Source organism: Abramis brama (assembly GCF_963993115.1).
Source record: "Abramis brama genome assembly, chromosome: 6".
Taxonomy (NCBI): domain Eukaryota; kingdom Metazoa; phylum Chordata; class Actinopteri; order Cypriniformes; family Leuciscidae; genus Abramis; species Abramis brama.
In genome coordinates, this window is record NC_139968.1 from 9,727,951 (window position 1) to 9,755,925 (window position 27,975).

Here is a 27,975-nt window from a genome sequence, read left to right on the forward strand (position 1 = left end):
TATAAAAACTTAACTCAAATTGCATATCATTATCGTCTGCATTACAATAATGAGATTTTAGGGGCAAACATGCTGAATCGTACAAAAAGTTGTATGGTCTTAAAAAAAATAGGCTTGTTTAGGCAAAATATAATTTCTCATTTCTTTGTTTTGATTTTGGAGTGCAGTACACCAGCCTGGACATGTTCTTTTACATGTTTTATGAGATCCATAAACGTTTTATTATTTGATTTATGCCATTTCATGCAATGCAATGCAGAAGAGTAGTTCATATCCAGATCAGTATTGGAATTGAAGCTTGGGGAAAACAATCGTAAGCAAATTATAAAACTTTAATGCTTCGCATCAACATGTTGCCAAGTCTGACTATTTTACTCAGCTCAGCAGACTGAAGAAGAGCAACTGGCAGAAATTGTGCCACTCTTAAGAGCTGAATAAGCTTTTGAGGTCATGGAATGGATGTCTGTTTTAACCGGTGCCAAAATGAATTCACTTGACTTCCTATAATGACTTGAGGAATTTAAGGTCGGTTCAGTCTGTCACACTGCATGTGCCAGGTTGCAATGCATTATTATAGCATGTTATACCATGAAACTTTTAGCAATTTTTTCGGAAATGCATTTATTAAAGCTTACAGGAGCCGTGTTTACCAGATGGTGAAAGGTGCAAAACTCAAACACGGGTTTAAAGAGGTGGTTGTTTGAGTATTTAACCTTTTGAGAACTGCAAGTGAGTGGGTCAAACGCTCCAAATTTGTGTAATATACTGTAGGGCCAAATGCCACAGTCGATTTGCTCAATCTAGATACACTTTGCTGCACAACAACACAGCAACACACAAACAAGGTTACTATGACTTTAAGGCTGAATTACGTGACATTGTGGATGAACTGAATCCAGAGCATCGGTAACTAGTACATCGCCATGCCTCGTAGCCCTTATGTTCCCCTCAGGGTCTGTTGGGAAGGGATTGTGTTTGTTTGTCTTATCTTTTTCCGCACAACACCAATTGGGAGTGCAGGCTGTGACGATATCCTAACTGCGGCGCTATTATGAAATCATATCATGTCATCAATAACGTGTCGGTCTTGCCAGGGTTGCTGCCATTCGTGCCTTCAGATGGAATCAACAGACGCTGATAATATTCATATTGTGCATTATTCAGCTGTTTATTTATACTTTCATCCTCATTTTGTAGCAGCGGATGGGAAAGGAGGGTCAAATAAGCTGCACCTATGCGTGCAAATTGCAAGAAAATGCAGAATCAGGTTATGCCGCATATAATGCAATGGCAGTTTATATGGATATCATTAGGGCTTTACGTCTATGCTTCTAAATGCATTCATATCCTAAGGTAAAATAGGTGGTTTATAGGCACATACAATTTCATGCTAACTGACTTTATCAAAATCACCCGAGGTGTTTTGAGCTTGTAGTAATACTGATATATAGCTACACCGATACTCAGAATTGAAGAATTGGCTCTTTTGATTCAAGTGTGGATTTGAATTGAACTGGCTAACTGAAGTTCAAAGAAAATGCTAGATATATTGTGATAAAGCATTATTTGTGAATTGCGCACATACCAGTACTAGTGCTATGGTCAACGTAAGTAAGAACATTTTGTCCTAACCCTATCCCTACCCATAACTTATCCCTAAAACCAAAGGGAAATGATGGGTGAATAACACTGATGTAGAAGAACCTAACCCTTGTTGTAAGACTAAAATTGGCATAAACCTGTCACTCAAATCTGATTGGTTGATTGGAATGTTGTTCCATGATCAACAAAGTTAATCCAGGAACATGTTACACTTGGTGAAATCAGGTTCACCCTAGTGCTATACAACTATACTAGCACTACCTTTTTGATACTAGTATTATACAGACACAAGCGGTATACTGATCTATTGTTGACTCCCTTACACAGAATACAGGATAAGACAGGTCATTTATCTTGGTGTACAGGTGCACTCCATTTTGTTTGTCATTTACTGATGAAACAGATTTTCATTTTGGGGTGTGATGGCATGCTGTTTTTTTTCTTAAAATACACCGCTACGATTACAGTTTGTTCTCAGTGGTCAGTCTCTGCAGCATCCTGAGCTCCTCATGGTTCAGTGATGGCAGAATAATTCCTGGCAGGGCGTTTCTCATTTCTCTCCTGTCTCATGCCACCACTTCTTTTCTCTTTATATATCTCCATCATGTCAGTCACACACTCGAGGTTTTTGGTTCTGGTTAGAGAATGCGCTACAGAAGGAAAATGCGGTTTTGGAGGCTTTTGCATAGCTAGCTTTAGTTAGTAGTATGTGTCTGGTGAATATTGACGCAGGCAGGCATCTCAGCAGTCTCTGGCTAATGACCACTGAATGTGTCATGTTGCTGTTGGCAGGAGGTTCCGGAATCTTCTGGCATCGGATAGCCGAGCTTTGTCATAGCCGAGTTGCTTTGGTAACAATAATAGTGGGTTCTTTTATTAGAATAAGCAGCTAAAGTTTAATCTCACAAGAAACATGTGATTTTGTTTTGAAGTCACCTTTGATACTTACACTACAATGTGAAACGTTAAAGAGCTGTTTGTGTACTTGATTTAAGCCATACAAATTTTGGTGGCACAAATGAATGCATTTTGGTTGAATCAGCAGTATTAAATAATATTTTTGACCTTGGTTAACTTAGATGCTATCATTTTAAAGGAGACATATCATGCTTTTAAATTGTTCCTTTTTACATATAAATCATACATTTGTAGTCTATATAAAGCGGAACTGCAATGCTTGGGTCTGAATTCCTCATTATTATAGCTCCACAGGCCCCTTTTCTACCCCTTTTCTGATGTGCGTCTGAGAGCAACTCGTTTTGGTGCGGTCTCTTTAAATACAACTGAGACACTTCATACCCCGCCCACACTCGGTTCAACTCCACCCCGTTCGGCCATTTTTGTAGTTTGATAGCAGAGATACGATTATCTAGCGGCACAGAAACTTTTTATTCACACGTTATTAACAAAATGTCAACAACGGAAGACTTGTCCAGCCAGCCTTACATGTTCGAGCCAGAGTCCAGGAGCGAGATGAAAATGAAGACGACGAACCTGTAGAACAACGTCTTCATATGGATGTATCGCAATGGTGTGTTACTGTATTTACACATGAAACTTTGGTCTTCCGACCTTTTACCACCGTGTCGATTTATTTTGATTAATATGTGCGAGGGAGAGAGAGCAAGACAGCGTCTAGTTTGGAGACGGTGAAGTCTTGTTTACACTTTCGCCTGGCTCTGGAGAGAGAGTGAGCGCGCGCGCGACCGGGTCTCTCTCTCTGCTCGTTCTTTCAGTTAAACATGCGTCCTGTCACAAGCGCGGCAGTTCATCTACATTAGACGGTGTAATGAACCGTGTGGGTTACTACATCCAACAACCGAACATTTTAACTTACCCCTTAGTAACTTCTGCATCCTTTAGCTTGGACTACACAATTGCAGCGAGAAATAAAAATGGCGGATTGCTCGAAGTGTTGGGCCGGAAGTCAATGTCCTTATTTGGCAGTTCCGCTGCAAATACTGTGACGTAATAGTTCAAAAAACGTCATAGATAACAGAAAAATCGGAACAGGTTGAAAAATATGACCAAAACAGAATATAAAGATATCAACGAAGCACCTGAAGAGAATAATTTCATATTTTCTGTACTTCTAAACACTCCAAATATACAACAAAATGCATTTAAGGGCTAAAAAAGTGCATTTGGCATGATATGTCCCCTTTAAAGGGATGGTTCACCCAAAAAATTAAATTCTGTCATCATTTACTCGTTGTTCCAAACCTGTATGAATTTCTTTCTTCTGTTGAACACAAAAAACAGTTGATGGGTCACATTGACTTCCATAGTATATATATATTTTTTTTTCCATACTATGGAAGTCAGTGGTTAAATCAACTGTTTGGTTACATATAAATTCAAACAGGTTTGGAACAACTTGAGGGTGAGCAAATGAGGACAGAAAGTTCATTTTCTGGTAGCCATTTGTCATTTGTGTGGTTGGGCAATAATACTTGTGCTATACTACTAAACTTATGTTGTTGGCAATTGTGCTATGCTAGTGCTAATATAACTAACTTAGTAACTAATCTGAACTAAATACATTTTACCCACTTTATAAATCACATGTGTATTTAAAACTCACGAACAGGTTGTTAAATTGCAATAAAGCTAAATGCCTTCTGCATCAATGTCATTCAAAGTCCGATGAGAGCATGCGGGCTCAGTAATTAGCTTGAGCTGGAAAAATATCCCTCTCCGGAGTTTTTACCACCTACTGCAGGATGGCCGGGCTCGGTGACAGGACCAGCTGTCTCTCTCTCCACTGGCAATGGAAATGTGTCCCTCTCAGAGAGGAACAGCCTGTCTGCTATCAAAGTTTTGCCCTCCATTGGATTCAGACTTTTAGCAGTGCTATTTTACAGTCACTGTACATCTTGACATAAATAAGAAGAAAGGGGCAACTGTACATATAAGTTTTATTTTATTTTACTTGTTTATGAAGACAGTGTTCTGCTATATTTTGAAAAACGGTAATTAAGTATCTCATTGGCCGAATATGTAACTGTTTTTGTGGATTTTGCATAAGTAATGCGTTTGCATACGTAAATACTGCGTAAACATAAATGCAATTTAACCTTTAAGCTTTATCCATAATTGGACATGCATTTGCCTTGATTAAAAATTGACCAAATTGACATTATTGCTATTTCATTCGAAACTATTAATCACAATTGTTTTATGCATTTCTTTGGTTTTATACATTGACAAGTTTAGTAGTTCAACTTACCACGTAAATATTTTGTACATATTTTATGGATAATAAACAATGCATTTGAAAATACATGCAAATGTATTGCCTTTATATTTTAGATTTCTGCGTGAGAATTTAAGGGTCCTTAATTGGCATCAAATCCTGGTCCAGAAATCCAAAAAGTTAAATTAGACAGTGTTTTTGTTATTAGCTAAAACTAAAACTATAAAAATATTTTTTGCTATCTGAAATAAAGCTAAAATAGCATATACAAATATTAGATGAAAAACTGAAACTTTATAAAACCTTGGCAACTACCAGAAATAAAATAAGTTTGACATGAAGTCCTAAAATTACATTATCTGAAATACAAATAAATTACATAGAAATCTACATATTACAAACAACAACAACATAATAAAATTAAGCACATAACATGTAAACTTAAAATATAAAAAGGCTAATTCTAAATAATAATACTTAAATTAACAATCAACTTTTAAGTCATTTCAACTTAAATTACATTAAACTGACTTAAAAAATGAGTTGAATCTTGTATATAAAAAAAGTTGAAATTCGGTTAACTTATTTTGATGAGTTAAAGCAATGTAAAAACATATGTTGTCATAACTTACATACTTTTTTTTTTACAGTGTCTTTTTGTATAGAAATACTGCCTTGTCTATAGTCTGTGAAGAGGCATTCAAGTACGATTTTCTAAATGTACAATAAACAACTTTGACTTGACTTGAACACTTTTGTATAATAAAACTAATTGTAAAAAGGCAAATTGATACATGACTTACAAAACACTATTTGGGTGGTTACTTTCCTCGGCCTGATCTTGCAAGGCTTAGACTGGCTTTGAAGAGGTGGCAACAGGTTTAATCTTTCACACTTTAATATGACAGTAGAACCTACAACACCGTGATCCAATTACATAGTTGTCCTGTGGGTAAAAGGTTTGGCTGTCCACTCTGCGCTCACCAGATGAGGCTCAGGTATTGCAGTCGGTGTCCTCATGAGCCCAAAGGCATTTTTTTCTTTTCACTCAGAAGGGTAAAGATGGACACATCAGCCTTTTCCCAATTCCAGTGTCTCCTTACCCCAGGGAATGACTCTCAAATTCAATGGCGCATTTCTCTGTCCCAAATTAATTACAACAAAATATCCTTTGGTGGATATTGTGTGGGATCTAGCATCAACCCAGAATTGAAGTTTCAGACTCATTTGTTTTTGCGACCCTCTGAAGGGTATCGTCACAGCACACAGGAGAGATGCAAGTCAGTTTGAAGAGACAGATTGCACTGCATTTAGATGGGATTTTGGTGCTGAGGAAAGTCTATGAGAAAGTAAACTGGAAATGTGTTTTCCTCTGAGTGGGACATTCGAACTATGGTTGCTACAATTAGAGAAAGTCAACGTGAAATTGCATTCTCAACCTAGATTAATTCTGGAATTTAGGACAAAGAATATTTAACCCAATAACTAATGGTTTCAATGGCTACATTTTTTTTTTTGAACAACCCAGGATCATTAGAAAAACGGGCCTTTGGTGACATTTCTGCAAAATTATATTACGTTGAATCTTGCAAGTTTTGCAAGTTGTTAATAACGCTGTCAATGTGAAATGTCCAGTGAATGGCGCTAAAAGCGCATTAAAACAGATGAATGTGAATCTGGCAACATTTTATTAGTTTGGTTGTTGTCATATCACAGCAGTTTGGAAGTAAAATGTCCAGTGAGTGGAGCCATTTTAGCTCTATTCTATACGTTTTTTAGCTCTTTTATCGTCATGTTTCACGCAACTCATTGCAAGTGCAATGCTGTATTAGGTGAGCTACCGAGCAAGTTTACTTTACAAATGATGAATTGTGGTAAAAGTGTATTGAGATCATAACATAGTATTGTGCAAGGAACCATGAGAAAATAATCTTTATTAATTGATAATCTGCCCCTGTAATCATAATTTGTGTGTAAAGGGATTGAAGTAGTTGGTGTTTTATTGCCACTAGTGTTCATTTCAGCTGGAAACTGCAGTGAATTGTACTGGTATGTGTTTTGAGTTTTGCAAAAATGTTGCTATATAGGCCCTTTTTCACCCCCTATGAGCATGTTGGGTTTAGTTGAAAAAGCATAGTTGTGACGCTACAAAATGTGAAGGAGTGAGTCTTGCGGTTAAAGACACTGGATCCCAGAAGCCTTTATTTAAGCATAGACCTCTGTACACAAACGACTGCATCACTGATGTTTGTGGGTCTGGTGCTTTGGGTTTTCAGGGCCTTTGTAGTTGAAGCGTGTGTGTGTGCACGAGTGTGCATGATGGGATGGGTGACTTATTTTAAGCCGCACTGCATTCCTTGTTCACAGACAGCAAAATAAGGAACAAAGCAAACTAACTAGAAATAGAGTCATTTACATGGTCCTGAAATCCCCAGCCAATATAATACAGAGAAACCCGTGTTCATCTGCCAAACAGAAGAGGACAGGATCTCAATTTTGACGAAGTCGGCAAGAGGTATTTTAAGCCGTGTTCTCCGTTGTTTGAAATGGCGTTGCTGTTTTTAAAAGTTTTAGATACTCCACTTGGTGCCAATTACTATTAAAGTGCCTGGTGGCATACATTTAGTACTAAACGGCTATTATAACTGCACACGTGGACGCAACATAAGGCTTAATGCTTATTCATCATTTTTCTACATAAATATTATTAAATGGGATACCGTTTGTAGCATCGCTAAAGTTGTAATTGAATTTTTCATGGCCATTTTCTGCTCTCTCTCTCTGACACTTGTGTCTGCGCTGGAAGCAACCATTTTGCCGCAGCGACTGAGGCTGTTTCTACTGGAAATGTCAAAGCTCTAAGTTTGAGGATGTACTTCAGCAATCGAACAGTGGGTGAACTTTATTTTGAGCAAAGACCCTTATGGGATAAAAAAAAATAACACAGTAAGACAAGGAAATACAATTATTATGGTTTTCATTTATAGTTTTGATATCTTACTTCATATTTATATCTTGATTAAAATAATTTTATTTCTGGAAAGAATGTGTTTAAGTACCTGAGCATCCCATTTCTGGTGTAGAAATTGCTGGAATTAATCTGGCTACTGTATCTTTAATATATGTAAATTACCTTTGTTATTATTGGCTAGCTTCCACATACACTACAAGGATGGGGGATTTTCTGTTCTTGTGGTTAGAAAATATCTACACAAGACGCTTTTAAGACAGTTTCCATGTGTCCTTCAATGTTATTATGTCAAAAATAGTTTATAATTTGTCCCCGTCCATGAACAATTTCCAATTATCCTCAGTTTTGCTAAAGTGTCAAAGAACTGTGACTAATTATGCTTCCTAATTGAAAAATAAGTCCATAATTAATACCAGGATGTAGTGTGAAAATTGTATCAGCTCGCCGTAAACAAATGCTGTAAGCTAATAAACCATGTTTTAGAGGGAAATATATATTTCTCCTCGTTCAGTAGATCTGAGCGTGTTTGTGTAGGGCTCAGCAGTGGTATTAGGAGATGGTGTCTGGATTTTGCTCAGTTTATCTGGTTTTGGTTTCTAGCAGTGGGAATCTTTGATGTTTGAGAGTGAACTGTTGTTTGTGGTAAGAATGACTTACTAAACAATTGTCATTCAGAAATTGCTAATAAATTATAAGTAAATGGCAAGTAACATATTACATTAAATGTGAACTTTTAAAGAAAGACTGAAAGAAAGACATTGTTTCATTGAAAAGTTTTTGAGTATTCTTTTTTATTATTATTGAAAAGCATACATAAAATGTCCATACTACCTTGTACACAGCAAAAGTGAGTTTGTTCTTTAGGCGCTATTGTTTAGCCAATCAGAAGACATTAAGCCGTCAGTCATTTTGAGCACACAGGTTTTGCTGACATTGGATTTTCCATATCTTTAGAGGGAGGATTTTGCAGAGAGGGGGCTAAGTCTGGCCAAGTTGTGTGGAAGTTAGCAAAACTGCTAACATATCTTAAAGCATATAGCTTACTTGACAAAAATACATAGTAGGAGCCTATTGTACTGTGCAGCCTTTAATTAGTGAAAGATTCATACCTTTCTTGTTGACCTAATTGTTAAGCTTTTTTCCCCTGAGGCACCATTCGATATCCACATACACAATAGACTCCTTATTACGAAGTGTAGGAGGTAAGAGACTCTTTTAGTCATTCATTTGGTGAGACAAAGGATAAATGCTGTTAAACAATGACGATTTTCTCCAAATTTGCTTGCGGATCTCATCACTGGATTCCTGAGACATGTAGAACAGACGAATTAAAACCACCTGATTAAGCAGGAATAATCTACTCCATGACAGTAGACTCACATGTGATGGATTATGCCATTTTGGTAGGATTAACTCCCTGTAAAAGAGTTAGTGCAACAACTTTAACATTAACAAAGGAGAGAAAATACATTCTTTAGGTCTTCCAGAGCACGGACTGAATGCCTGCGCTAAGCATTCTTCAGCTAAATTATTTTCACTGTAGTGATTATTGACATTATGATGTTTTGCTCCCCTCTACTTCACCCCAGGGAATGCCATGCGCTATTGTCCATGCCGTATAAACCGTGTCAAGGAATTGAAAGCGTGCTGCTTTTCTTTCAGCTGACAATCAGCAGCGGACGTGGAAGAATGGGCACTTGTAATGAAATCAGTGATTTACTGCATCTCCATGCAGTGGGTCAGAGTGATTAAAATCCACCGCCGCTAAGAACCAGGCAAATGAACTTCACATCAATGGCACTCGCTGCATATTAATTTGATTTCCAGAGCTTGACTCATTCGGGGTCCTTGTGTCACATATTAGAACATTAGAGAAGCCAGCATGTGGCATGGTCGTTACATTCGTTTTGTAATTCTAGATTTGTTGACATAGACATTTGTCAGAGACCTGAGTCATGAGGCACAGCTGCGTTACATGATTGTCAAGGCTGTGTTCTTTTCCACCAGCCTTTAGAAGCCCAAGCATTTCTCTTTGATTTATCTAGCCCTTCTAATTAAGGGTCAAGGATTGAGCTGACTTGGGAATGCAGAGGCCTGCGATTAAAGCTCAGGTGTGTGCAGGTAATCACTTACTTTCGGCGGTGCCTGTTTGTCAGCTTCAAGCCAGTTGGCGGTGGCAGATTCCTTGTGTGAAAGTTTACTGAAATGGGTGGTTGACGGTGTAATACTTCTGGTAGTTGTTCAGTGTTAATGGCACAGTCAACAGCATGACGTGATATAAAGAAACAACATTTCACCAAGAATAGCCATTTGTTCAATCCCAAAACCATTCACGCAAGCAGTATGTCTGTCTTTCACTGAATACAAAATAAGAAGTTTTAAGGAATGTTCATGCTACTCTTTTCCATGCATACAGTGAAAGTATTTTGCACTAGGTTCAGTTATGCAACAAAACATTAGATGAAGCATTTCTTGCAAAGCTTTTCAGTGAATTATGGATTAAATTCTGGTCTGTTCCTCACAAAAAAGTTACCGCATTCATTCAGTCCCTGGTGACTATTTTCCGTTTGTTGAATAGTAATGACCAGCGTTTGTCATAAACTTCACCGGAAAAAAGAAAGCCACAAGTTTGGTTTGACATGACAATCTCTTTCTTATCTTGATCTCTCTCCAGTTACAAATCCACCCTTCTAATGGTGCCACTTCTATTAACCCTCTGGGGTCTAAGGTGTTTTTGGGGTCCTTGAGATGTTTTGACATGCCCTTACATTTGTGCTTTTTTCAGTTGCTTATAAACATATTAATGGCAAAGGTGTAATTACACTCTATTTAGCACAAACAGGGCTACCATAATATGTGAGCAACATGTATGTACATGTTTGTATTTTTGATAGAATAATGTTTATGCATGGTTATTGAAAAAACTAAAAATGAAAATGTCTGAAATAAGGCCACAAAACACATACTAAATATGTGTCCACAAGACTTCTGAATAATGCACTTTGTTGCCTAGAGTTTTTTCTTCAAAATGATGTGAAAATCATCCTGCCTAATCATTCACATAAAACAATACATTGATCTAAGTTTTGTAAGACACTTCTTGTTTGGAAAGGCAATATGCGGGTGGGCGTGATTCACACCTGAGGAGACAATGGGCCCCCGCATAATGAGGCTGCATACGTAATGAGCCTTTCATTCAGGTGTGTGACTGAGCCACAAGAAAGAATGCAAGGACAATATATATATATATATATATATATATATATATATATATATATATATATATAATTGGTTCACAGTTGTTGTTGTTTTTTCCACAAATTGTGCTTGCAAATTGTATAATATCCAAGGTAAACATTTCTAGTAATTGTGCAGTAATTGTTCTCATACTGTATTTTCAGATTTGGAATATATTCTCTACCCAAATGTGTCACTAATAAAGCATAATAAAATTATTTAAAGAGAAGGCTTATATTGACCTTTTAAGATTTTGTTTACATCTATCCTTGTATGTATGTATGTATATATATATATATATATATATATATATATATATATATACATATTATATATATATATATATATATATATATATATATATATATATTGCTATTTTATTAAAAAGGTTATACAATTACAACAACAATTAAAATTGTAACAATATTTCCAGTGTAATCTTTCTTTGTAAAAACTAAAGTATACATTTTATCATACGTAATTCAATTCATATGAGCAGAAATTGGCAACATTATGTGGCAGTATTTTACAGTAAAAACTTTATAATCTATCCAATTTTTACTCATCTCAGTATAGCAATAGAGTTTGGTAAAAGCTGTTCATTCATTCACACAAAGAAACGCGATTCATTTTTAAACAGTATTTTTGCCAGCTGTACCTACATAACAGCACACATCTGTGTGTTCATTCATTCACCGTGTACAGACACTTGCGATTAGAACAAAGCAGATATAGAACTGACCTATTCCTCAGCCGGATCCCTTTGCTCCTCGAAATGAAACTTCTAGCACTTCTGAGGTAAATTTTCCAGGATTATTATCAAGATAGTATTATTCCTCACAGCGTCGTAAAGTACATGAGTCTGAAAGTGAACTCGCGGTGTGTGTTATCCAGCTGATGTGGGCGTTCACGGGTTTGCCTGGATCACCTCAGATTATTTGCGTTTGAATAGCGCGCGCTCTCCGTGGGCGGAGTCACATTAAAACTTAATGAGCTGAGATGAGAACGACTGACATCTCTCTCTTTTCATACATATTACATGAACTGAGAATACTTTTTTTAATATAAAAATTACTTAATTTAAAAGAAGAGAATTCAAGATTCATGCCTGTGTGTCTGTATGCCTGTTTGACTGAGAATTCGCTGAGTTACAGTTCATTTTCGGACGCGTTTCAGAATGGACTACACTGACAGAGAGAAAGCAGAACTCGCATCATGTTTATTTTTCTTTATTTGGCAAAAAGCACAACACTTTGTTTTTATTGTGAGTATACACAAAAATAATACACACTTAACAGGACCGATTGACGTATGAAACGTGTATGGAAGATCAAAGTCAACTTTGTATTTAGAGTCTCTATTGCACTGATAAGGAAAAACGCGAGCTGGTATCGCCGGCGATACCGCCGACCCCAGGGGGTTAAGTTCTCAACCACCATAAAAGTTAATGTCACCAGTTCTGCTCGTGTTGTGGGTGGAAAATGGAGGTGGAGAAAATGTCACTGGAAATGTCATCTACCATGTCACGTCCAATGCTGTAGCCTCTGCCCGCAGTGATTCTCCATTTCACTCAGGTAGAGACAACTCCACCTCCGATCAATGCGGGGTCAGCCCATTGTCAAATACCTCATCTGTTTCTTTTTATGAGTTCTGTCAACACACCTGACCTTTCGAGTGGATGCAAAAAAATACCCCCAGTGGTCATAAGGCGGATCTATTATCCTGAAACTCATCTGTCTTTGGCCCAGGCAGAGGACTCCAGGGTCGTGACCATATTAAGCACTGGCAGGTGTTTACTAGCTCACAAGGAAGCTTTAGATAAAAATGATATCAATACTAAATAAATTAATGAAAATTATGGTGTGAAGAGATATGCTGCCTTACTTCTAGTGGCTTGGTCCAGTCATGTATTTGAAGAAGCTCCACTCAGTATGGTTCTTCAAATACAGACAGCAGAGCACCTTTATTTATGGATTGAGTACTTTCAGAGGGGATTGATCGTAATTCATAACAGAGATGGTAGAAGTGCAAGGTGGTATGAAGTCGGCATTTTGTAAATGTGGCATAATTGGCATAAATTGGCATAAACTTTGGCAGACTGTCCAATACTTAAAAAGTGTTTTTTGTTTGTTTTGATTGTTTCTTATTCGGGAGGGATCCTACCAAGCAAAATGCATTGGTTAAACGATTTTAAGTTTCTCAGTCTCAGAATTATCTGATCATAACAGTTATCATCCCAGTTTAGGCGCCAATTGTTTCTGTGACACCAGTAATCACCTCAGAATGAGAAGGCCATGATATGCCACAAAAATCTTTGAGCTCTGTTTGTGGGGCTGAATAAAAGACACCCTCACCTGACGGATGGCCCAACAGGACACCTTATTCTTACACCTCCTGACTTGACACAAGACAGGCCCTCTGGATTGCTGGAACACAGTAGCAGCCACCTTCAGATCAGTCACTCTGATAGACAAGATAATGGAGTCCGATAATGGGGCGCCATCCCTAAGCCGAACAATGTTCATCACGGCCCTTCCTGTCATCCGCACAGACACATAAATACGCAGTTGACAGCTTACAAGGGCTAAGGCTACGATCCAGAGCCTTGATATTATTTGTGTGTCTGTGAGAGAGTGTGAAAGACAAGAGTGTGAAAGAAAGATGGAGGAAAGAGAAGGGGTTTTGCTCCTGAAAGCTCTAGGCCTCACCTCAAGCCGATCTCTGATAAGTCCTGTTTGGGGGCTACGAGATCAGTTCCTTCTGGCTCCTTGAGCAGATAGAAACAGTTTAAATGACGATTTCTTGCTTCAGGACTCGACTTGAGTTGAAAGAGGCAAACTGTAATTGTTTTAGCCGGTGATGCCAGTGCAAAAATGTCTTTCATGAAACAAATAACAACAGTAATACATATATATTCAATTTCTGAATGACTCATACTTTTTTAACTATGAAACTTTATAATTAAATGAAGAGGTAACTCTGGGGAATGGAAAGTTATGGGTTGTATCATTGCCTTTTAAGAAACAAATATAATTAAGACATTGTTTGTGTGTTGGTCTCATGAAATGAAGTTTTTCAGGATGGCTGAGAGGAATTAACACTTTTTGGTAAACACAGGCTTAGCAAAGGTTCCCCATATCTTTTGACCTATACATTTCACATTTTTACTTTTCCATGGAATTTCTATGTCTGGAATTGTAGAAACATGATTTGTAATTGTGTATACTTTAATACAAGTGTAGAGCAGCATTTTCCCCATTTATTTTAAGACACATTCTCTTAAAACAAGTTTTATTATTTAATTTAGATATTTTATTGGGAATGCAAGTAAGAGAAAAGTACTGGATTTTTTGAAGTGCTTGTGGTAAATACCATCAATAAATACCACAGGAGAGAAAGATGGGTGGAGAATAGTGATATTTATTGAACAACAAAGGTGCAGGGATGAGGTGAGTCCAGAGAGAGATCTTGACGGAGACACAGAGGAAAGGAAGACGCTGGAGACAGGGAGATCGCTGGAGTACTAGGGGAAGAGTCCACATACATTAAACAAACAAGGTCGGACAAGGAACTGTGGTGAGATGAGTATATTTATAGTAGAGGTAATGAGGGTGATGATGAGATGCAGGTGAGAGTGATGTGGCGTGCAGGTGGGAACCAGGATGGATGCTGGGAAGTGTAGTGAAGAGGATGGTGACTAGGGTGAACTGTGACAATTGCATACTGTCATATATATACTTATTGAAACTTGAAGCTTTTGTGACTGGGTAGTAACTTTAATCAAATATGACATATTCTTTTTGTGGTATAGTTAGCATGAACTCTCTGACTTCTTGAGACTTGTGTACAAGACGCGGATGAGAAAAGTTTGAACCAACCTCATGACTTTTTCAGCTCCCATTCTTTACTCTTCTTTCCCGCAATTCCTTGTCCTTTCCACGTTGTATTTTCTTTCATCATTGCAATAACATAATTAAAGTTTAATATTCATTGCATAAACATGCTTTGTTCTGCCTTTTATTTCCAAAAGCTTCTGAGATTTCCAAAAATTGCATTCACGCTGTGAGAGCCAGCATAAATGCGTGCCAGGAGAAAGAATTAGCAAATAAACTGACAGCTTGCAAACTAGTTTTAGGACAAAGCATTTTTCAATACAGCACAGAGTTGTTTCAATGCAGTAATTAAGGGCTTCCATTTCTTTGCAACATGATCGTTACTGTTTTTTATTAACATTATGTACCGCTACATATACTAGTGTTTTTCTCTCAAAAGCACACAGTTCTCACGCCCACCTCCATGTTTCTGTCCCTTATATATGTTCCTGCTTACCATATTATTTAATGGAAGAGCTTAGCTCACCATTAAATCAAGCGAGATCAAAAGGCTAACTGAAATAAAACAGCATTTTGCTAAACTTTGCTTGCTGATGTGCAAGAAGCCCTCTTCAGAGGAGGTAATTAAGTTTGAGAAGAATCCATCTGGCCCAACTTGGTCAAAGATCAAGTAATCCCAGACCTGTGTCAAATGGAGGAAAGGCATGAAGATAATTGCAAAGAATACCCTGAGCACAAGTTGAGTCAAACTCATTTTGAAGTTATCAAAGGATATGTTGAATTTCTTAGATGGCTACTGGGTCATTGACCTTTAAGATTGAGTTTTACTAGGAACTAGCTTATCGCCCGACTTGACTGAATATTTGCAAAGTCCCTTTTTAGTACAATTTCATGGAGTGGTAATGATCATTCATGACCAGTCAGTTTTCTCAAATCATCCACCAGTGGCAGGTGGAAAAAGTGGTTCTGTGTCCCATTGACTCCCTCAAATAAAGTCTATCGTATTTGTCTTGAAAAGGACATACGGTTTTCTTTCTATTCACTAGCCTTTTGAGTTGTCATTGCAAGGTTACTTTACTGCATTTACTGAGTAAACTGAGAAAATTGTCACATGAAGCCTGGGCATGAAGCGTGATTTTGATGGCTTGATATAACTGGGATTTGGTCAGAATTTAAGTGCAAGACATCTTACGCAGGAGACGTGACAAAACATCTGTCAGAAAATAGAAAACAAGTCTGGACTTTGGCGGATAATGCCGAATATTGTTAGCTTGCTTATCTGAAATTGTGTGAAATCATTTACATATTCAGTTCCCCTTAATACTGAAATTTGACTCAAGGCAAGTGGTTATTGAACACACTGAACAATAGCCTGAACGCTGTTGTCCCTCATTGATGATCATCCGGGGTCCAATGCCTCAGCCAAGGATATTTTCATAACTTCATAACAAGCTTTGTTCCTGGAGGCAGTTCATCATTTCGAGAGGTTGAATCATCAAGTTTTAGAGTTGAAGTCATCCTTGATCCTTATATTATGAGGGCATAGGAGTAGAATCTGTGTGATTTTATGCTAAACTGTGTTAAGTGACCATTTAGTGTTTGTGTAAATTCTCAGCATGACCTCTTCTGAGGTGAACGACTTAAATGCAGCACTCGCTGTTTCATTACATAACTCAAAAAAACAATCAGGATATTATGCAGCTTGTTCAAGATGATAAATGTGTCGCTGTGGCCTGCGCCGACAGCTGGTGGGTGAAGTGAAAGTCTATTTCGGTTTGTTTCTGATATCTGCCAATTTTTTTTTTTTTTTTTATGCACATGCCAAACTGCAGTGGATGAGTCTTTTTGCCATACAATACAGTCAGGCAGGATTAGGGATGGGTGATATAGCTAAAAATACATCTAGATACAATATTTTGAGAATACATTTAAAGGTAGGGTATGGGATTTGCAAAACGGCCGACAGATTTTGAAAATACACAACTCAAATGGTCCTACCTTCTTTCCTCCAACGCTGGCCCTGACTCCACCCATTACTCTCTCTCTGTCTCTCGCGGTCACGCACGCGAGTGTGGTGGGGGGAGGGGGGTATGGTATGACCGTTTGATTGACGAACTTACTGTCCAATGATTCTAGGTGGTCTTGGAAATGATTGGCTGGAGTTTTTCGAGTCCTGCCCGTTCCACAGATGATTAAATTGCTTAATTTTCATTTCAGTGCTTCTAACTCAGTGGCTGTAAGTGGGTTAGGAATAGGATTTCAAGTGATTTTGAAAAAATGGACAAAAATATGTTTTTATGTTTTTTTTTGTTTTTTTTCAGTAGGAAGAATCAGAATTTATCAAACAGCCATTGTTGATTCAAAATTGTTATTGCCAGTAAATCCACATTAACTCTTTTCCTTCCAGCATTTCTTTTAAAAAGATGCCGGTCAGCGGCATCATTTTTGACCATTTTCACAAAAATTTCATGGCCCCCAGAATATTTTCTTGTATGAATATCTGAGTATGCAATATATCAAAAGAAAGATCAGAATAAAACAAACCATGCTTTATTCGGATACAGATGGAGTAAATCGAATCCATCAACACCTCCAAAGCTTCACAGTCCTATAGTTTGTCATGGGTCAACATTTCATTTAGTAACGTTATGCAGTTTTGATTTAAATGCTGCTTAATGTTGATTATTGTGTTATTTTACATCTACGTATGATATCACTAGTTTTTCTTCTTTTTTGCCTGTGTTTTGATCAGGAGGTTCAGTCCTCTTTCTGAAAATGTGTCATAGCACCCCCTACCATATAACAGTGAAAATACGGAAAGCTGGAAATTTCCATCAGTAGCGGGGAAAGAGTTAATTAGTTAATGCCTTAACTAACAATGCTGAATAGAAACTCAAAAGTTTTTTGCATTAATTAATTTGAAGGGGTTTGAAGTGGTTAACTTTTTTTCTTACAAAGAAATATTTGACACAACAACCATATAACTATATATATATAAAATAAGGTTGATAGTGCCACATTAGCTCAGTTTGGTTGCACTTTATTTTACAGTACATGCACTTACGTGTACACTTACCTAAGAAAGTACTGGTTAATATAAGGTAACTACATGGGTTCATTTTAGGTTTAGGTGTAGGTTCAGGGTTAGTACCTAGTTATTAACCCAGTTATTATAAAAACTACATACATGGGGAACAAGACTGTAAAATAAAGTTTAAAAAAAAGTGCTACCCTTACGTTATTAGAGAGAGATTCAAAGTCAGTGCAGCCTTGTCTCAATTTTAATTTCATATAAGATTCATTGCAAGAACCCGCTGCAGACTAGCATTCATATTATGACCACGTCAGATAGACAGACGGCAGATACAATTGCCTGTGAAAGTTTGAGTAATTGGCATTCAATACGGAATCATGACGGGGAACACTCTGTCATTTTCCATTATAGGAGCTTTCCAACCGTGGTGACCGCAGATCTAACCACTGTCTTTTCATCTGGTTTCAGATTCCGCAGATCAGCTACGCCTCCACCGCTCCAGAACTGAGCGATGACCGCCGCTACGATTTCTTCTCTCGCGTCGTGCCTCCAGACTCCTTCCAGGCCCAGGCCATGGTGGATATAGTGAAATCGATGGGATGGAACTACGTGTCCACGGTTGCCTCGGAGGGAAGCTACGGCGAGAAAGGAGTCGAGGCCTTCATGCAGATTTCCAGAGAAGCGGGTGAGTCAGGCAAAACTATAAACAACAAGTCTTTGAAGATAAAGTCCTGAAGAACTCAAAGCAGTCTCTGCATGAGTAAACAAGTGTTGCAAAGACTCTTTTTTGGTTGTTTTAATAGCAACCTGTCAGTTTAATCAGTGTTTACAGTTTAAGGCGAGACACGGCAGACAAAAACATGGTCAATTTTGAGATTTTGGGATATTTGTCTTCAATAGCATGTCTTCTTTCAGACTTGTGGTGAAAAAAAGTCAGAAATACACATTTACGTCTTTATTTTACTACACTTTGTCTGTTTGCATCTGTAGATTTCTCATAAATTCAACAAAAGTTGGCGTTGTAAATCATCCCGCTGCTCCGCGATCGCTGTCTGCACCCTGTCATCACATACACCGTTAGAAAGCTCTCTCTCTCCTGTACAGTGCTGTCAGATCCAAATATGGTCATTTCCTTTTTATCAGCAACCAGTGAAAGTAAAGGGGGGATTTAACTCTAAATGCGCAATCTCATTGGCTGATATAAATCTTTAAAGCCCGTTTTCTCAAAATGACTTTTCTCTCATACTCCAAGTCTGAAATCTCCACTTTAGTAGCTCCATATACACAAACTCTCCAGTCTTGTACCTAGTTATATTATGAAGACATTTACAGAGGGATTTGTCAATATATTATTCCTAGCCTGATTTATATAACATTTTATTCCAAAAAACATGGCGAAAATATTTTTTTAAGGCTATTGACAGTATATTCTGATTCACAGGATAACAAAAAGTAGATATCCATAAATCCCTCTGTATTTTTTTTTCCCATCTAATATGTGAACACAATGAAAAAATAAATTTGAACCTGGCTTTATCCAATACTCAGATTTCGTTTTTAAATATATGCAAATTAGCGCATATTTAATTCGATTTGCATATTTAAACATTAAATTACAGAAAACTTGTAATACATTTTTTTCTTATCTTAATGTAGGTAATCAACTGGGAAAGTTTAATGGTGATATCTGCTAGTTAAAAATGTTACCCTATTCACCTGTAGTGTCTCGCCTTAATATTTTTAAATACAAGCCTTATTCACTGTGAAATGTTTGGATTATGTTACTCATTTATTTCTGCAACACAAAGTTGATCGCTGAAGACAGCTGCAAACCATCAATAGGAAATTTGAAATGTTTACCCAACAAAATTTGCACCTATCAAATTAATATGTAAACAACACAAATGTCTATCAATGGTGGAGATGTTGTGTCTCTGAGACACTTTTCACACAAAACAAAGCGCCCCAAGGAAAGAGGATTCATTAGGCCCTCAGTAGTGAGTGAAGCCAATTACTAGACCTCAACTTAAATTAGATGGAAAGGTGTAACCTGACATGAAGAGAAATTGGGGTTGGTATATCGACCAAATAACTTCATGATCGTTTCACGCTTCTTAAAAATATGTGAAGTCTTGTGGTTGGTCAATTTGTAAACGAATCGGTCTCTTGAGTCAGATCTTTTTAATGAATCGTTTGAATCAGTTCAAAGAATCAGTTTGTGCTCACATCTGTTTGGCAGGATCTGGGATAAACTGAACTGAAACGGTCCGAGTGATTCTTCAATTCACAGACTTACTAAAGACTTATTAAACCAATAACATTGAACCAGTTCTTTGAAAGAATTCAACTGATTTGTGGAGATCAGTCATATTAACACAAGATTTACACTAATATTCCACCGATTTTGTGTGCAACTGAAAATTGACCATAATTCCTTAATACAAATTCCTAGTCTTATTATGAACAATTCATCAGCGCATTTTAAAGAAAAAATGTGTCCTTGTAACCTTAAAAGAACTTTACTTTTGGACTCCCCTCCAACTGCATTGGTAATAACCACATTTCATAAGTTTCAGATGGAACAAAAAAATTCCCATCCTAGTTTTAATTTGATTCAGTATCATGTTTCTTTGCTGAAATATGTTGCATTATGGAAGTAAAATGGATTCTGAATGTCATTTTGTGTTGATTTTAGGAGAGTAAGGGGAAATTAAACACTGTTTTTTTTCTTTCTCTCTTTCTTTGGTGAAATGTATTATGTGAATATTTTAAAATGCACCGGATTTTGAGTGTAAAGTGCTTTAAGTGCTCGAGGGAAAGACTTCCTATGATATGTGTTTAGACTTTCCAAGGAGCATTTGGCTCAGAGGTCAGTGTGTTGGCAAAAACAACAGTGCTCAGCTGTTTGGCAGGGCATTTCGCTGTGGTTACTTTATGGCTCCAAATTTATGCGGATAATGAATGTTCTACTTGTACTGATAGGGACATTGAGCCTCATTCATGAAACACAACAGAAGGAAATTGTTAATTGTTTGTTAAAACAATTTTTAAAAACATTGCATTCATAAATTTGTTGTTCTAGGGGAAAGGATTTAAGAAATGACATTTGATAAATTTGAACTTAAATGCACAATGTTTCACATCTAGGATGAAAGTTTGTCTATATTATAATAATATACATTACCGGTCAAAGGTTTTTTTTTTTTTTTTTTTTTTTTTTTTAAAGAAGACTATTATGCTCACCATGGCTACATTTATTTGATCAAAAAGTAAAAACATTAATACTGTATTCTATTTGAATGTATTTTAAAAGTCTTCAGTGTAACACGATTCCAAACTACGCCACAGCAAAACGGTTGTGTCTCCGAGCAACACGCATGCTTTCGTTCCTGAATGAATCGGCCGTTTTAACAAATTGTTTGAATGACTGATTCATTAAGCCGTTCGAGATGCATATGTCAATCATTTTTCAGACGAACACATTTTCAGTTATTTTAGAAAATGTCTTAGATCTTTCAGTGGTTATAATGTCAAGTTATGGGGTCCACCTCCTTCAAGTCCCCAAAATGTGCATGCATCCTTCACAAAAGTAATCCATCCATCTCCAGGGGGATAAACGAAGGCCTTCTGAGGGTAATCCGTAAAATTTTGTTTTGTCGTAAAAATATACATATTTAAAACTTTATAAATGAAAATAACTGGCTTCCGGCAACGGTCGACGCGCATTCACGGGAGATGGATGCCGGCGTATGACGTAGGATGTAGCGTAGGAAGCGTCGTGACGTAGAACGAAGTATAGCTAAATCAAACGCTACGTCATACGCCGGCATCCATCTCCCGTGAACGCGCGTCGACCGTTGCCGGAAGCCAGTTATTTTCGAACTCAGGTCGTTCACGTCAAAAGCTAAACGGCACTCTACACAGCACTTTACCACATCGGGTTCTTTTTTAATTTTGTCTGACCAAACCAGATAGTGGTAGGAAGATTTTAATAAGAAAAGTTTTTTTTTTTCTTCTCCATAATAATCACACTAAATTAGCCGGTTAAATAGACAGCTCTAATATTTTCACATGCATACGCAAATCGACTTCGCAGTCTGCTGTACTTTCTTGCATGTCTTGATTGACAGATGTCTCGTCCAATCAGCGGTCAGTGATTTGTTTTGCACTTCTCGGCCACCGTACAACACTTCTCTGCCATTGACGGAAATTTCCGGCTTTCCGTGTTTTCACTGTTGTACGGTAGGGGGCGCTATTATGCGTTTTCAGAAAGAGTACGGAATCTCCAGATCAAAAGATGTGTGAAGAAGAAGCAGAAACAAGCGATATCATATGTAATCATATGCATATGTAAAATAACGTGATCAACAGCATAAATCAAAACGGGCTAATGTTACAGATGAAATGTCGACCCAGGATGAGCTCTAGGACTGTGAAGCTTTAGGGGTGTTGATGGACTCGATCTGTGTTTTGACCAACGTTCTGAATCCGATCTCGATGTAGTCTTTGACAAAAAATTCGATTTTCTCAACTTTTTGCTCAGCTTTCTCAGCTTTCAGCTTTTTGCTTATATTTTTTTAATGAAACATACCCACTTTCAAGTGTCGATAAAAAATAATGCATGAAGCTAGAATAAAACAGGGTTTATTTGTCTAAAAGCAGAGTCTGTTCTTTCTTTTGATACATTGCATTTTTCAGATATTCATACAACATCATCTTCTGGGGGCCATGAAACTTTTGTGAAAATGATCACAAAAACTTTTGTTCAAAAACACTGGCAGGGAAAGTGTTAAATATTTCAAACTTTTGACCGGTGGTGTGTTATAAACTGCTATACGCATTGCAAATATGAATATAAAAAAAATAAATAAAAATAAATCATATAGAAAGCTGTGAGTAGCTATCTTTATGTTGTAACACCTTGCATATGGATTCCCTCCAGATTCACACAACCTCAGAGACTTTTTTGCACTCAGCAGATTCTGTTAATTGGGCCTACTGTCTGATTTAGCACTGCATTAGGTGGAATATATCTCTTTTGTCAGTGTGGTATAGAAAGCTCATATTAGCAACATTTCTCACTTTATCGAAAGCCTTTTTCACTTCTTCTTTCTGTAGCCGGTGAATTTATGTGTAGAGATTATTTTGCAGACAGAAACTGAAGCAAACCTATCACCTATATCCACACCTACCTCCACGTATTTGTCATCTTAGCGTTGCATGCCAGATTTCCCAACCACCTCGGCTTGTTTATTAATTTTTATTTATGAAGCAATTTACAGTCCACTCAGGATCTGAAGAGAGGAGACAGTTATTAATGATCCTAATTTGCGTATTTGATTATCCTGTATGAGTGGCAGTTCGCACTGTTTATCACTCTTATTGCTTTGGCACACAAGTGGCACTACGCTTATCCTGTGGGAGACAACGGAAACGCTTTTTCATATGGTTGAGAACACAGCTGTGTGTGATCTGGAATGCCTTCGACTTCATTATCCTGAGCAACAGTATGTTTGCAGTATATGTGTGCACATAACCGCTGACATCAAGACTTTACCGTGCTTCATTTGATTTGAATTAAACATGCTCACTGAACTTCTGTCCACTAGGAGAAGATGCACCTGAGAGATTTTCTAAAAAAGACGTTGAATGTTGAATGCTCTTGGGATGGTGTATTCCCAGGTAAGCGGTTCTCTCACAGTAATGAAAAAACGTTCCTCTAATAACGCTAATAGAATGTTTGTTCAAGAAATCTGAGGGTCATGAAACCCTAAACCAAATTTTCTGAGATTTTAACAGAGGTATGTGTGTTGAACACCATTGAAGACAATATTACTGTTAGATACATCTATTAGATTTAATAGTAGGGGGAAAATGGTTAAATTTTAGTTTTTTTCCGCTATTTTCATCTTCCGGGTTTAAAATCTTCATCGTGTCAGGCTGTGACGTGGCAGAGCACTATAGTACTTTGATGACTCATCGGTGTCTCATAATTATTCATGTAACTGAGTTTTCTTATCCAATGAGAAGACACTTGCTCTTAATTATTCATGACACCACGTGGAACTTTCCAATGACAGACATGTCAAACTGTGATATCGCATAGTAGATGAGAGAGGCAATGATGGGACGTGCGTTTGTTTTCGTGGTGCAAAAGTTCCAGTGCGTCTTTCCCCGCGATGCTGCCAGGGCTAGACTACTATGGCCATCAACCACAGACACATGTGTGTGTAGCAACCATTCAACTGGAGAATGGTGGACTTAGTACACCAATGCAGGTTGCTTCTTGCGAGTGATGCGGTCCCGCAGACTTTTCTATCGCTTCAGAGGTGTGTGTATGTGTGTGTAAAATGTAACACTGACCGTTTTACTTGCCTTTTGTTAAATAATCACTCGTTATTAAAATGTAGATATTTTGATAATACCTCAATTGTATGAAACGTATGCTTAATTTGTGCAAATTTCTATGTCACTATCCATCTTTATTATGTGGGTTTAGGGGGCGCGTAGATCTAGGCTATGTACGGAACTTTTTTTATTTTTTATTTAGTATTATTTTTAAATAACAACAAATATATATATTTATAATGACATAATTATACATATACATGTACATTTATATGTTTTAAATACAATTATGATTACTGTAGGCTAATATATGTAGCAGGACATTCAGTTACTTTTGAAAGGACAAAAATAAGGTGTCAGTGTATTTCATTAGACTTCAACTTTGCCAGCTATAAAAAAATCTAGCATTTCCTCGCGTTTTACCACTGATTTTTAGTGACAGTCGATATGCATGGGCCACTGGCGATGACAGCCCCCTCTCCTCTCCCCTGCCGTGCCATACCACACCCATTCCCCTCCTTCTTCTCACAGCCACCACGCCCAATTAAGTTGCATTTTTCAAAAAGATTGTGAGCTAGACTTGAGCTGAAAGAGGGGGGTTTCATGACCCTTTAAATGATGTCCTCAAAATGTTTGTACACAAACATTATTTATACATCAATCATGGAATGTTTTTTTAAAGTTTTTTTTAAAAAAATGTTACGTATTTCAGAACGTTCAGAGAACATTCCCATAATGTTTGCAAAATGATTCAATTGAATGTTCCCTTAACGTTTGTATAACCAAGAAAAAAAAAAAGTTTTAAAACTTTTACATTTTGAGAACTTTTCAACGTTAACAAAACGTTCTCAGAATACATTAAAATCACCATTAAATCAAAATTGACAAAACCTATTTTTATGGAATATCGCAGTAATTATTATAAATGATTTAGCGTGCAAATCATTTTTTTTTTTATCTTTAATCAAAATAAAACCCCTTCCCCTTCCCTTGTCCATCAAATACAATTCAGGACATCCCAAGGGCTAACCTGTCTTTAATATTGCAGAGAAGTGACTTCAAGTGTTGACTGATCTCTCATCAAAAGATCCTGCCGAGGTTGTGATTTAGTTTTGAGTAGTCAGGGTGTTCAGATGCTCTTGCTCAAATAAACACACTCATGCCTGAGATGAGGGCAACCAAGGAGAAAGTGGATGGATTAATATTAAATGAGAGTTTGTTTGTTGAACAGCTTTTTGTGGTTTGGATGTAATCAAGGTCTTGGATGTTGTTGGGGTGTAACAGGCACTCCTGAAATCTTAATAAAAAGTTTTGTTGGGTGCAGCGTTTACAGCTATAAAAGGCACATAATTCAGTCAGACAATGAGCATGACTTCACCACACACTTGTCTGACCGATGCAGTATACAGGCAGTGAGAGCCTTACACCTCCATCCTTATCGGCAGGTTTTAGGCAAGAATGTTCATTTCAGTACTTCACTAAATGCAATAGTCTTGCAAATACCACTAATTAGGCTGTGTCCATTACAGTGTTATCAATGCGTAATGAGGTCATTAATTGTCCTGTTCTGCAAGTTCCTGATGCCAGTGTTGGGTATGTCTTCATAGTTTATAGTTTCAAAGTTGTGATCCCCATTGTTTGCACTTTCCTGCACATTTTAGATCAGCTCGGGGAACAAAGGGGAAGAAATTGAGCCATTTGAATCTCTCTATCATCATCTTTTATGTCTCCAAATTCCTTTGAAGACTTAGGAGGATGATATCCAAACTGCAACTGTGAAAATGATCACTTGCAGCAGTTCAGACTCAAAAGAATCAGGTTACAACCTTTGATCCGTCAACTGTAGTGTCACAGACAATGTTTTCATCAGTTACAGCTTATAAGCACAATGTACATGCAGAGGCCCTGGAGATGACAGCACTCCGCCAGACTCGTTTCAAGTCATTTATCAATCAGTGAATTCAAAATGGCAGTGTGTTCATATCATTTTATTACTTTTGAGGTATTAATCATATCCAGGATTGGATCATACAGCAAAATACAAAACGTTCTGTTCCAAAACCTGCCTAGTCAGCACTGTAAGGCATCATATGCATGCACTGTGCATTTCTGTGCTTATTAGAGAGTCACACTGTTAGCTTAGCAACCTGCTAACAGCAAACTGTACAGGAATCAGTCGTATCACACTGTTAGCTTAACAACATGCTAGCAGCAAACTGAATTGGAATCAGTCGTATCACACTGTTAGCTTAGCAACATGCTAACGGCAAACTGTACTGGAATCAATCGTATCACACTGTTAGCTTAGCAACATGCTAACAGCAAACTGTATAGGAATCAGTCGTATCACACTGTTAGCTTAACAACATGCTAGCAGCAAACTGAACTGGAATCAGTCGTATCACACTTTTAGCTTAGCAACATGTTAACAGCAAACTACTGGAATCAATCATATCACACTGTTAGCTTAGCAACATGCTAACAGCAAACTGTACAGGAATCAGTCGTATCACACTGTTAGCTTAACAACATGCTAGCAGCAAACTGAATTGGAATCAGTCGTATCACACTGTTAGCTTAGCAACATGCTAACGACAAACTGTACTGGAATCAATCGTATCACACTGTTAGCTTAGCAACATGTTAACAGCAAACTGTACAGGAATCAGTCGTATCACACTGTTAGCTTAACAACATGCTAGCAGCAAACTGAACTGGAATCAGTCGTATCACACTGTTAGCTTAGCAACATGCTAATGGCAAACTACTGGAATCAATCATATCACACTGTTAGCTTAGCAACATGCTAACGGCAAACTGTATTGGAATCAGTCGTATCACACTGTTAGCTTAGCAACATGCTAACGGCAAACTGTACAGGAATCAGTCGTATCGCACTGTTAGCTTAGCAACATGCTAGCAGCAAACTGAACTGGAATCAATCGTATCACACTGTTAGCTTAGCAACATGTTAACGGCAAACTGTACTGGAATCTGTTGTATCACGTAATTAGTTTAGCAAAATGTTACCAGCAAACTACTAGAATCAGTCATATCACACTGTTAGCTTAGCAACATGCTAGCAGCAAACTGTATTGGAATCAGTCCTATCACAGTGTTAGCTTAGCAACATGCTAACGGCAAGCTGTACTGGAATCAGTCGTATCACACTGTTAGCTTGCCAACGTGCTAACAGAAAATTGTACTGGAATCAGTCGTATCACATTGTTAGCTTAGCAACATGCTAACAGCAATCTGTCGTAAGTTGAGTCTCAATTACATATATTAATTTGGCAGATACCTTTATCCAAAAAAGGTAAATACATTTATAAAACAATTTTATCAGTTCATGCAGTCCTTGGGAGTCAAACTCATAATCTTGTCATTGATAGTGCCATGCTCTTCTGTTTGAGCTACAGGAATGAATCTCCCACGCATTTCACTTGCAAAGATACTGCAAATGTAGAGTGTTCCAAATCTGTCAGCTTAGTAGGCAGCTGCCTATGCAGGCAGCAAAGCAGCTCTCTATGTTTTCGAAAGGAGTAATTATCCCTTGCCGGATTTGTGTAAATATGCCATCTAGGAAGCACAGTATCTCATTTGGCAAGACCACTGTCACATAATGACTACAATAGCAAAAGTGTTGACTGAAATTGAGACTGTGGACTAAACATTAATGAGGTGGGTGTACATTTAAGTGTTGGTGCTACACTGTCACTTCTGGCAACATGAATTGTGGTATTGTATTCTTTTA

At 37.5% G+C, this 27,975-nt stretch overlaps 1 protein-coding gene across 3 annotated transcripts in view; it reads left to right on the top strand.

The window, feature by feature from the left end:
- Window positions 1-27,975, top strand: part of grm7 (glutamate metabotropic receptor 7) — a 210,868-nt gene that overhangs the window by 49,329 nt on the left and 133,564 nt on the right. For all 3 annotated transcript variants that reach the window (XM_084118050.1, XM_084118048.1, XM_084118049.1), the window contains exon 2: window positions 18,342-18,558. In XM_084118050.1, the coding sequence (XP_083974176.1) occupies window positions 18,342-18,558 (217 nt within the window). The remainder of the gene's footprint in view (window positions 1-18,341; window positions 18,559-27,975) is intronic.